Raw genomic sequence first — 12,050 nt, 5'->3', positions numbered from 1 at the left:
TTAGGCTGGGGCGAGACTTCCCACCCTTCCTACGTACAGTTCCCTGCAATACGGGTCAGCCATTCCTCCTCAACCTCGACTTCTGCCTCAAGGTGAAAAGGCTCCAAGCAGTCTTGGGCCACGTGTCCCTCTCCTTGGACTTTTTGAAATTGACCTGTTGCTTCTGGGACCAGCCCACCTTCATTGTGAGTGCTAACAAAGCCTAGAACCCCAACATGCTGAGACCCTGTCAGGCAAGGTCCCCCATTCAAGAAGTGGGACGGAGAGAAACTTTTTCTTGTTCCCTGGTTGCCCCGCAGATAATACCAAGCCTCGGGATTATCTTTATATCTCTTTTTCTTTCTACCTCCCTGAGTCTCCCTGTGGTTGTGTGCCACCACTGCTCTCTGCTTAGCGGCTACCGGCCACTTTGTGGGCAGGCAGCTTCGGTGGGACAGATACAGTGAGAGGCTCCTAGCTCCCTCCCTGAGCCTGAGTGTCTTCATTTCTAGAGTTGGGAGCAGGCTAAGCATTCAAATGCCAGTCAGTACAGTGGTTTGAAGGTATTGCAGTCACCCAATTGTAGCAACCAGCATTTTCCAATCGATCACAAGTCTATCCTTAAAGGCAGGCAACCACCTGTTTGTGCTTCAAAAGTCTCATTTGTGGGTGATAATTTTTTAAAAAAAGATTTAATGGACACAAGCTCTGTTGGACAGTAGGTTCTTGGCTTCTGCAGAGTAAAGGCCATGGACAAATTGCACCTGGACCAAGTACTCTGTACCTGAGCCAGTGATGCAGAGTGGCTTATGAAGAAGGGATTCCCCAGCGAGCCCAGCCTAGCACCACACTTCTAAGCATGGACACCTATGAACCACTGGCCAGTGGGCTCCCTTCCCACATTTGCCTAGATATTGTTGCTACAGAAGCCTCACTCCCCCCCCCCTTTTTTTCTTTTTACAGATTTTTAAATTTATTTTTGTATACAGTGTTCTGCCTGCATGTACACCTGCCCACCAGAAGAGGGCACCAGATCTCATTACAGATGGTTGTGGCCATTATCTGGTTGCTGGGAATTGAACTCAGGACCTCTGGAAGAGCAGACAGTGCCCCTAACCTCTGAGACATCTTCCCAGAACCCCCTCTTTTTTTTTTTGAATGAGTGAAGCCACACCAGCTTGGTGAGTCAGGTCCCCCTCTTGCCTCCTCTGCATTTGTCATACCCTTGTCTTTTATTTGGTCATAGACGGCTTCATTACTGTGCATTTTCTGTTGCATTGAGCTATAACAAGAAGCGCAGGAAAAATACAGACACAAGCTCATTAATTGGTAACAGATGGAACAGCAGCAGCATCTGGGATGCAGGTGTGTGGCACAGGGCTGCCTCCCACTTAGCACTTGGGAGGTGGAAACGTAAGAACCTAAGAGTTTGAGGTCAGCCCTGGCCACATGAAACTGTCTGGACATTCCCCTACTCCCCCCCCCATCTTAAAAGGAAACAAATACTTGCCAACCCCAACTGACAGGAAGCACTTAGCCCACCTCTGAGAGGCACAGAGAACAGAGAGAGGCAGTGTTGGGACTAAGAGCACAAGGTTCACATCCTGGACTCTTGTTGGCATCTATTTTCTTACGTTAGAAGCAGGTCTGGAAGACAGCTCAGTTGGCACGTTTGCTTTGCAAGCACGAGGACCTGAGTTTGACTCCCTAGCATTCTTGCAGAATCCAGGTGCGGTGGTGCATGTCTGTAATCTCAGCACTGGGGAGGTGCTCACAAGTGGTCCCCAGGGCTCACTGGCCTTCCCGCCTAGCTTAACTGTGAGCCCTGCCAGATCCTAGTGAGGGATACTGTCTCAAGAAACAAAGTACATGGCCCTTGAGCAACAAATCTGAGGCTGACCTCCAGCCTTCCCACATAAACCCACTTACATGCCCACAAGCCCCCACCTTGAGAAAGGCCAGAACACACCCAATCAAACTGCAGCTGGGGCTGAGATGTAGTGTGAAGTTGCCTGTACAGCTAAAGAGGAGCCAGGCACTGTCAGTCCCTGTATCATGTGTGACTGTGGAACAGAAGGGGCAAGGGAGGGGGTCCTCCTGATGGCCGGCAAGAAGGAAGGAGCAGAGTGCTCACTTCTGACACATGCCATGACATCAGAGCTCCTGGGAGCTGCTTCCTCCTGGCCAGACCATGGGGCCATGTGGGCACGAGGAGGAATCAGCTGCTAAACCAAAGGTGACCTGTGACCTCTGGGCCAGGGCTGCTATCTCTCTACTTCATTTATGTCTGACTCAGTCTATACTATTTACTGCTCACTTTTTAGGAGAGTGCTGGGGTGGACATTTTAAGAATCAGATTTTGCAGAGGACCTGGGTTGGGTTCTTAGTATCCACTTTGGGCAGCTCCCAACCGCCTATAACTCCAGCTCCAGGGGGCTCTGATGTCCACTTTTGGTGTCTGTAGGCAACTACATTCATGTGCACATACACACAGAGACACACGCATACACATAACAATCTGTATAACACTAGTAAAATGAATGTGTGTGTTGTACATACATTTATGTATATGCGCTATGTGTGTGCCTTGTGCCCATAGAGATCTGGAGAGGGCATTGGACCGTCTGGAATTGTATTTATAAATGGTTGTGAGACACCGTGTGGGTGCTGGGAATCAAGCCAGGGTCCTCTGTGAGAGCAAGCGCTTTCAACCACTGAGACATTTCTCCAGCTCTCCACCTCTTTAGCTCAACATGCTGAGGTGTGTGTAAGAGGAGCCATAATTGCTGGGTCGGATGAAAGGCCAAGGCAGGTGCTTGGGATACAGCCTAGCAACGCAGCCTGCTTGCCTGGCGTGCAAGGCCTTGGCATCCATCCCCAACACTGTAAAACAAAACAAAGAAGGCGGACCCACTCAAGGGAGGGACTCCGAAGACTCTCAGAGACAAGGGCGCAATGTTCCCTGGCAACGGGACCTCACACTGACAAGATGGATGCATCCTAAGACTTTGAGCTTTGCCTTGTTATTGTTTGAAACTGAAGGAGGAGGAAGCAGAAGGCTTCAGGCATTGGGATGCCAGGCAGGAGCGCAGGGGGCCCCACCCCAGTGAACACAGGCAGCAACGGGGCCAAGGTGCAGAAAGAAAACTTATTTATAGTAAAATTAAAAAGCAGCATATTTTCTTCATAAAAGAAACATAGTATGTGTCATAAGTCAAAATTTACGAAAAAAATAATTTCCATCTAAGTCTATAAAATATAAGAGAAGGGTTGCAGAGGATAAGAATGAACAGTTTTGATTTATTCAAAGTTTTGATCTAAAACTTCAGTGAAATCTACCACCTTTATTACAAGGGGACTGGCGGTTTTTGAATGGAAAGAAACAAGGGTCAAGAAAGATGGCACTGGACACTGGAGAGTGACCCAAACTGGCTGAGGGAGCAGGAGGTTTGGTCCGATATACCGCTGCCTGGCTGAAGGCGCATTTTGTTGAGACAGGACGTTTGGAGTTGCTTAGACAGTAGAGACCTGCATAAGAAAACTGAGGATGGCCAAGGACACACAGTCTACTTCAAATCAATGATGTCTTCCTCTGAGCAGGCCATGAGCTGGAAGGGGCTGCTGCCTGAGCCCGGGCTGCCCTCTTTGTCCACCACGGGGTCCTGCTCAGAGCTTGTCGAGTGGTTACGGCCCTCAGGATTGGCTTCAGAAGCAGGGCTTTCCAAAACTCCTGATGGGATCCTGGAAGAGAGAAGCCACTGTCAAAGGCTCTGGGGCAATCCACGGAACACGGCACTGTGGCTTGCTGCCTTCTGTTCTCTACCGTGGGGTGAAGGGAGGAGGGTGAGGAGGTGCAGGGTGTCACTTCTGAGTTTCTGATTCCACAGATGACACCCCGTCCCCCACCTCTGGAGCCCCTGGCCCTCCTGCTGCCTCCCTCACACTCTGTCCCAATGTCTCTGGCTGTATGCTGTCTGAGGCAGTTTCTGTATTCTCATCCTTCATTCCAAGCTAGCCCTGTGCTGCTGCTTCCTCTATTCTTCAAAGTGGACCTTCTACCTGATATCTTATCATTGAGTGCTATTAAGTTTATTTATTTTTAATTTATGCATATGGATGCTCTGTCAGCATGTACACAGCGTTCATTCCCGTGCCCACAGAGGCCAGAAGAGGGTATCGGATCCTCTACAACTGGAGTTACGATGATTGTGAGCTACCATGGGGGTGCTGGGTCCTCCAGAAGATCAAACAATGAATGCTCTCAATTGCTGAGCTATCTTTCTAGCCCCTTAATAATATTATTGCCAGACAGGGTCAGGCTGGCCTTGACCTTGCCGGATTCCCCTGTGTTTACTTCTCAGGTGCTGGCATTCCAGGCCTGAGCCATCATGCCCAGCCACTCACAGTGGGGTCTGCTGTGTTTGTTTGTTTAAGGCTTTTTATTTTTATTTTTGACATTTTGAGGCAGGGTCTTACTTTGTAGCTCTGGTTGGTCTAATATTCATTAGACCAGGCTGCACTTGAGCTTGAAGAGATCTGCCTTTGTCCTCTCAAGTGCCACATGCCCAGCCTGGCTGACTCATAAAAAATTATTTAATGTTTATTTTATGTAAAAAATGTCTATGTACCATCTGAGTGCCTGGTGCCCACACAGGCCAGAAGTAGGCACTGGGTCCCCTGAAGCTGGAGTTACACACGGTTGTGACTCCATGTGAGTGCTGGGCCCCTCAGCCTCTGTGAGAGCAGCCAGTGCCCTCAGCCACAGCCATCTCCAGCCCCCTTGCTGCCTTTTAAGTTTCATAGCACACCTGTAGTTGGCTGAGTCAAGAGTGTGACATAGACAGGGCTTCCATTACTCCCCAGGAGGTGCGCATGCGCTGCTGGGGGCACATCTTGCTGTGAGGCAACAAGCGTGTATTTGCGTGTTCTCAACTCTGTTCAGAAGGCTCTCCCTGCTCACAGTGCCGCAAAGTCCCTGACTCTCAACTCTTACTAAGCAATCTTTTTTTTTTTTTTTCCCTATCTGACTAGTGAGCCAAGAACAGCCTCTTAGGAGAGAGAGCAGTGGGAGTGTGTGCATTGGTGGGGGGAGACGACAGGAGAGGGGAATGTGCGTGCTCATGTGTCTGTATGACTGTGATCAAAATACATCACATACATGTTAAGGTTTCTTTCTAGGGCTGGGTGTGGTGGTGTATGTCTTTAATCCCAGCATTAGGGAAATAGACAGGTGGGTCTCTGTGAATCTGAGGCCAGCTTGGTCTACATAGTGAGTTCTAGGCTAGCCAGGGCCAAATAGTGAAACTAAAAAAAAAAAAGAAAAAGTTTCTCTGTTGTTTCTTTCTCATGTATGTTTACATGTGTGTAGGTCAGGCAAGGCTCTAGCTGAGCTGTCTCTAATATATATATATATATTTTGTTTTTCGAGACAGAGTTTCTCTGTGTAGCCTTGACTATCCTGGACTCTTTTGTAGACCAGGCTAGCCTTGAACTCACAGCAATCTGCCTGCCTCTGCCTCCCAAGTACTGGGATTAAAGGCGTGTGCCACCACTGCCCGGCCCTCTTAATATATTTTAGGGAACATTTGCTTGATTGCTGGTGACAGTGTCCTCTTGTCTCAGCCCCATCAGCTGTCTTCTCTGGGCCCTTCAGAGTGGGGCTGGGTGCTGAGCCTGCAGGGTGCCAGGCTCGTGGACCTCCCAGGCATGCTGGAATCATTGGGCCACCATTGGAGCAGGGGCTGCCTCTTTTTACCTGTCATTGCTAGCTGACCTCACAGTCTCTGGCCTGGGGCTTCCTTGACTTTCTTCTAACCGCTTCCGGGATTTTGATTTGGTCCTTGGTGGTCCTTCTGATCTGGGTCCACTGTCATCAGAGAGACCTGCATTGCAGAAGAGAATCACAGGCCAGTGGGTCGTTACCACAAGGGACAGAAAATACCCTTCCCCCCACACCCCCAAGACAGGGTTTCTCTGTGTAGCCGTGACTATCCTGGACTCACTTTGTAGACCAGGCTGGCCTTGAACTCACAGTGATCCGCCTGCCTCTGCCTCCCGAGTGCTGGGATTAAAGGCATGCGCTACCACTGTCTGGCTGAAAATGACTTTTTTATTTACAAAATTTAAAAGTTCTTAGGGAATTATACACAGGCATATGATATGTTTTGGTCAGATCTACCCCACTTCCCTCCTGTTTTTCTGCCCTGTTTGTTTGTTTGTTTTTAAGCCTGGGTTTCTCTGTGTAGCCTTGGCTATCCTGGACTCACTTTGTAGACCAGGCTGGCCTCGAACTCACAGAGATCTGCCTGCTTCTGCCTCCCAAGTGCTGGAATTACAAGCATGCACCACCACACCTGGAGCCTTATAGTGTTCTTATTAACGGGGCTTGTCAGTTTTCTGTCCTATCCAAGAGAAGCCACCACCATCACTGGTGGGAAATGCTCCAATATTCTCCGGGGATGGTATAATATGAGCGATGGAATCTCTTCTGAAAGAGGGTCCCTTTAAATTATTTTTATTACATTTATTTGTGTTGTGTGATGTGGGTGCTTGTATGTCACCGTGTGCTGCGTGTGTGTGGAGATGAGAGAACAGCCTGAGGACATCAATTCTCTCCTTCAACCACGTGTGTCCTGGAGCTGGAACTTAGGTTGTTAAGCTTGAGGCGAGTGCTTGTACCCGCTGCACCATCTCACTGGCCCCAAGTTTCCTTTTTAACCTCTGGGTTTCCAAAGATGAAAGCCCACTCATCTATTTATAAGCTGTGGGAACAAACCCTGGCAGCTGCCGTTACCTAGCAGTTCCCTGCGCGTCCTGCTTGCTATTTCTTTAATTTCCATGCGAGATAGGGACAAGGAATGAGTGACAGGAATGGCAGCGATGCCAAGGCCGATGGAGGTGGGCGGGGTGATGACCTTGGAGACTAAGGGCGATTTCAGAGGTCGCTCGATGCTTCTGCCCACAAGGTTTCTAAGTGGAATCTTGTACAGATTTTTAGACTGAATTTCACCTGAAACACAATTTGAAAAAGACCAGAATTTTAGGCTTATTTACAACAGAACAATTTCTTCTTTAAAACTTTTAAATTACATTTATTGAGTGTGTGTGTGCACACACGCATATGTGTGTGTGTGTGTGTGTGTGTGTGTGTGTGCGCGCGCGCGTGCGCGCGCCTACATATGTGCATATGTGGAGGTCAGAAGACAATTTGCAGGACTCATTTCTCTCCTTCTATCTGTGGGACACAGGGACTCAACTCAGGTCATCAGGGCCTGATGGCAAGTGCTTTTACCGTCTGAACCTCTGAATGGCCTGAAAATAACTTCTTGTTCCTTAGTATAATTGGCATGAAGAAGCTTCCTTTTGAGTGAATTATTTTTTGTTTTTCTGTTTGTTTCCAAAAACAGGGTTTCTTTGTGTAACAGAGGCCTGGCTGTCCTGGACTCGCTTTGTAGACCAGGCTGGCCTTGAACTCAAAGAGATGCATCTGTCTCTGCCTCCCGAGCGCTAGTATTAAAGGCATGCACCACCGCACTCACCTCTTTGGAGTGAATTTGATAAAATATACTTGCTGCCAGATATGCTTGCACAGAAAACTAGGTGAGACAAGGAGAGCAAGGAACTCCCTGGGCGCTTACCTTACCAATGCACGCTGAAGGTGACTGATGGGGCAAGAAGCTACAAGAGATGCTGGTTCCTAGCCTCACAGGAGTCTGGCAAAGGCTTCTGAACATAAGCCAAAGCAGAGTGACACACTGAGGCCTTAAGGCTGCACATTTAGCTGTAAAACTCAGCAGCACTGTCACTCCCACCCCAGGAAAAACACGTGACGCTGCAAGCTGGATGTTCTCTGGCTTATTTTCCTTTTCCCTACTAAAGCAATGTTTTATGTAATGGGATTTCTTCTGTTTTACATGGTGTGTGTGTGTGTGTGTGTGTGTGTGTGTGTGTGTGTAGGCCAGAGGTCTACATCAGGTGTCTCCAACTTACTTTTTGAGACAGGGCCTCTTACAGAACCTGGTACTTGCTAGACTGGCTAATCAGCGCACCCAGGGGTCCTCTTGACCCCAGCACTGCACTCGTGGGTGCGCACCATTGTGCTTGGCCTTTTCCATGGGTGCTTGGGATCTGAACTCAGGTCCTCATAGCAAGCACAAGCACTTTGCTGAACAAGCTGTCTCCTCAGACACATTTGTCTCTTTCTCTCCTCCTCCTCCTCCTGGTTCTTTTTTGTAATTAAAAAAAAAAACAAACGTATTTATTTGTTGTATATGAGTGATTTATCTGCAGAATAGGGCATCAGATCACAGAGCCACAATGTGGGTGTTGGGAATTGAATTCATGACCTCTGGAAAGGAGGCAGCACTCTCAACCAGTGAGCCATCTCTCCAGCCCCTATTTTGTAATTTTAATTAATTAATTAATTTGAGCTGGTGTTTCTCTAGGTAGCCCTGGCTGTCCTAGAACTCAGTATAGAGACCAGGCTAGCCTCGCATTCATAGTGATCCACCTGCCTTTGCCTCCAGGGTGCTGGGATTAAAGGCATGCACCACCATGTCTGGCATTATTATTACTATTATTATTATTATTATTATTTTTGTTTTTGTTTTTTTGAGACAGAGTTTCTGTGTATAGCCTTGACTGTCTGGGACTCACTTTGTAGACCAGGCTGGCCTCAAACTCAGAGATCCATCTCCCTCTGCCTCCCAAGTGCTGGGATTAATGGTGTGCGCCACCACGCCCAGCTTATTAATACTATTATTATAACATAACGTTTCTTAAGAATTTTGCCAATTCAGAGACCAAAGTTTATTACTGGTTTATTTTTAAGACAGGTCTCTCTCACCACCTAGTCCAGACTGGCTGTCAATGTGGGATCCTTTGTCTCACTCAACCTCACAAATGTTAGGAGCACAGCCAACAGCCAAGCAAGTTTTTTTTTTTTTTTTTTTTTTTTTTTTTTTTTAAACTGGCTTTAGATAGCAACACCTTCGACAACTCTTTCTTCGATTCTGTTTTTGTTTTTTGAGACAGCGTCTCCCTACATAGTCCTGACTGTCCTGGAATTCACTCTGCAGACCAGACTGGCCTGGAACTCACAGACATCCACCTGCCTCTACCTCCTGAGTGCTAGGAGTGATAGCAGTGATATGTCCAGCTCTGACAATACCCCAAGGCCACCAGGCTCGGCAGCGGCAGCATCTGTTAATAGGACAGTAACAACTGGAATTCACCTTCCCCCAGGGAAGAAGGAAACAGTGGAGTGTCCCGGGACGGCGGCGTCTGAGGAGACGTGTGGGCGCTGGCTCCCTTTGAGCTGCCTCCAGATGAGCCCTCATGCACAGCTGTGGCTGCTGTGAAGTATATATCTGACTGGAAAGAAAGAGGAAGTGTTACTAGCTGCCTTATCTTCCGGGCTCTGCACACACCCACACTACTGCCAGGGCCCTGACTGGGTCCCAGGCTTGGACAGGGCCTCCCGACCCCCTCAGCATGCAGTGCAGACCTGGGTCTGATCCAGCTAGAATTTCCCCAAGGATTTGTTTTCCTTCTCTCTTGCACTTGCCACACATCTTCAAACCCACCTGACCCAACACACACACTTCCCACAGGAGTCTCAGAACTGGGACAGACCTCAGGGATTCAGTCAGGCCCATTCTGCAGGGGGATGGATGCTTGCCTCACAGGGCCAGCAGGTACACCAGCATGTCTGGATGTGCTGATTTTGGCAACCACAGCAGTGGGATATTATATGTGTTTCTGAAAGCCGACTTTCAAGAATTTTGTAAGTCAGATCTTAAACATTGCCACTAATAAAAATTAAAAGCTATAAAATTAGCTTTGTGTGTGTGGTGTTTATCCCCATATATGTGTAATATGCATGACTGTGTGCCTGCATGGACGAAAGAGAAGTCAGGTGTCCTGCTCCATCTCTTTCCACCTGACTTCCTTAGGACAGGGTCTCTCACTGAACCTGGAGCTAGCTGGTGGCCAGTAGGTCCCAGAAATCCTCCTGTCTTTGTTCCTTACAGCACCGGAGTTTCAGGCTTGCATGTGACCACATGCAGAATTTTACATGGGCACTGCGGATTTGAACTCAGGTCCTCATGCTTGCTCTGAAAGCACTTTGACCTGTTGGGCCCTCTCCTCAGGCCATATGGCACAAACTAAAATATGTTAGAGACAAAGATCCTCAACATCAGAACTCAACCATTCTTAATTATTTGGCTACATTTACTGTTATTTGGGAACTCCTGGGTGGTCCTTCCTGACTCTGGTGTCAGCCATATCCAATGGATGGATTCTATGACCACAGACATTGCTGAGTACTACCAGTGAGAACTTGGATAAAATGTGTTGAGTCTAGGGCTGCAGCTGGAGTAAATTCTAGTTTAAAAGGTGTGATTTGACCAGCTGGGCATGGTGGCACACACCTGTAATCCCAGCACTCAGGGAAGCAGAGGCAGGTGGCTCACTGTGAGTTCGAGGCCAGCCTGGTCTATAAAGTGAGTCCAGGACAGCCAAGGCTACACAGATTAACCCAACCTCCAAAAACCAAAAACCACAGACAAACCAAAACAAACCAAACCAAAAACGACAAAAAAAGAAGAGGTATGATTTTTTTTCTGGTGAGAAATATTTTTAAAGCATTGTTTAATTTTGTGTGTCTGTGTGTGCACCATGCACATACAGGAGCCCAGGGAGGTCAGGACTGGATCCTCTGGAACAGACATTGTGAGCCACCACATGAGTGCTGGAACTGACCCTGGGTCCTCTGCAAGAACATTCAGGGATCTTAACCACTGGGCTGTCTCTCCAGCCCAAGAAAGGTCAGCAGTGGGTTACATATTAGACATTTAAAATTTCTGAGTCAAATGAGTCAATGTCTTTTGTTTTGTTTGTTTTCTTTGAGACAGGGTTTCTCTGTGTAGCTTTGGCTGTCCTGATCTCACTTTGTAGACCAGGCTGGCCTCAAACTCACAGAGCTCCACCTGCCTCTACCTCTTGAGTGCTGGAGTTACAGGTGTGTGCCTGGCTCCTGAGTCAAAGTCTTACTTTGTTTCCCTGGCTAGCTTTGACCTCACCACGTAGTTCGTACTGGCCTCAAACTCAACAGCAATTCTCCACATAGCCTTTCAGGTGCTGGACTTGCAGATGTGAGCAGCACATCTGGCTTCATGACTGATCTCTTGTCATAAGCCCACGGGGACAATACTGAGTAGACTGAGGTAGGACTCCACCTTAAACTCAGGGTGGAGCTGAACCTGTAGCTTGGTGATGGATACAAGGGCTCAGCAAAAATAAAAAAGTGTATTTTTTTTAGAATGTGGTACTGGGCTTTATGAAGATGAGCATATTTTACTGTTACCTGTGAACACACATGCACACATTTTAAACATGACATATTTTGGGAGCTCTGGTGTGCACACTGAGGCTGCCACTTGGGAGGACAGCTTAGGCCCTGTGCTCACAGCCAAGGCAGCAGGGCAACAGAGGAGCAGCTGCTTCCAACCAGCATGATTCAGGCCTGGAGAGATGGCTCAGTGGTTAAGAGAACTGTCTGCTCTTCCAAAGGTCCCAGGTTCAATTCCCAGCACCCACATGGCAGCTCACAACTGTCTGTAACTCCAAGATCTGATACCCTCACACCAATACACATATATTAAAATTAAATAAAGTATTTTTAAAAAGATCGCCCTTTAAAAAAGATTAGGATTGAGAAGGGGCTATAAGGAATGGGGCAGGGGCACTATCCTAGACTGGAGGAGTGAGAGGGCCCTTGTGGGGTTGAATCATGGTGAGGGCACTAGATAGAGACACCCTGGGAGGTCATCTTTTCCAGTGTCCTTCAGATTTGCTCCTCCTCTGAGTTAGAGGACTTGAGTTAGTGGGAGGAAAAAAACTCAAATAGAAACTACACTGTCAGCAAGCATGGAGGAGAGGGCAACCTCAGGGTAAAGGCACTGGCCACCAAGCCCAACAACTAGAATTTCAATCTGAGACCCAGATGGTAAAAGGCAGGAGCTGCTTGCCCTCTGATTTTGACATGTGTGTTGTGGTGCACGAGCACA

At 48.0% G+C, this 12,050-nt stretch overlaps 2 protein-coding genes across 8 annotated transcripts in view; one reads left to right on the top strand and one right to left on the bottom strand.

Moving 5' to 3' along the window:
- Positions 1-12,050, top strand: part of Rpl12 (ribosomal protein L12) — a 1,083,577-nt gene that overhangs the window by 17,074 nt on the left and 1,054,453 nt on the right. The gene's annotated exons all lie outside the window — the stretch shown is intronic.
- The window catches only part of Garnl3 (GTPase activating Rap/RanGAP domain like 3), a 146,373-nt gene continuing 137,469 nt past the window's right edge, over positions 3,147-12,050 (bottom strand). For 4 of the 7 annotated variants that reach the window (XM_051166233.1, XM_051166232.1, XM_051166231.1 and 1 more), the window contains exons 27-30: positions 9,213-9,351; positions 6,773-6,988; positions 5,735-5,861; positions 3,147-3,720 (exon numbers count right to left, since the gene is read on the bottom strand). In XM_051166233.1, coding sequence (XP_051022190.1) covers positions 3,546-3,720; positions 5,735-5,861; positions 6,773-6,988; positions 9,213-9,351 — 657 coding nt within the window. In that variant the 3' untranslated portion in view covers positions 3,147-3,545. The remainder of the gene's footprint in view (positions 3,721-5,734; positions 5,862-6,772; positions 6,989-9,212; positions 9,352-12,050) is intronic. The other 3 variants (XM_051166234.1, XM_051166235.1, XM_051166236.1) reach the window with 1 other exon arrangement.

Source organism: Acomys russatus, chromosome 24 (assembly GCF_903995435.1).
Source record: "Acomys russatus chromosome 24, mAcoRus1.1, whole genome shotgun sequence".
Lineage (NCBI taxonomy): Eukaryota > Metazoa > Chordata > Mammalia > Rodentia > Muridae > Acomys > Acomys russatus.
Note: the sequence above shows the minus strand (reverse complement) of the source record. Positions and strands in the feature narration are given on the sequence as shown.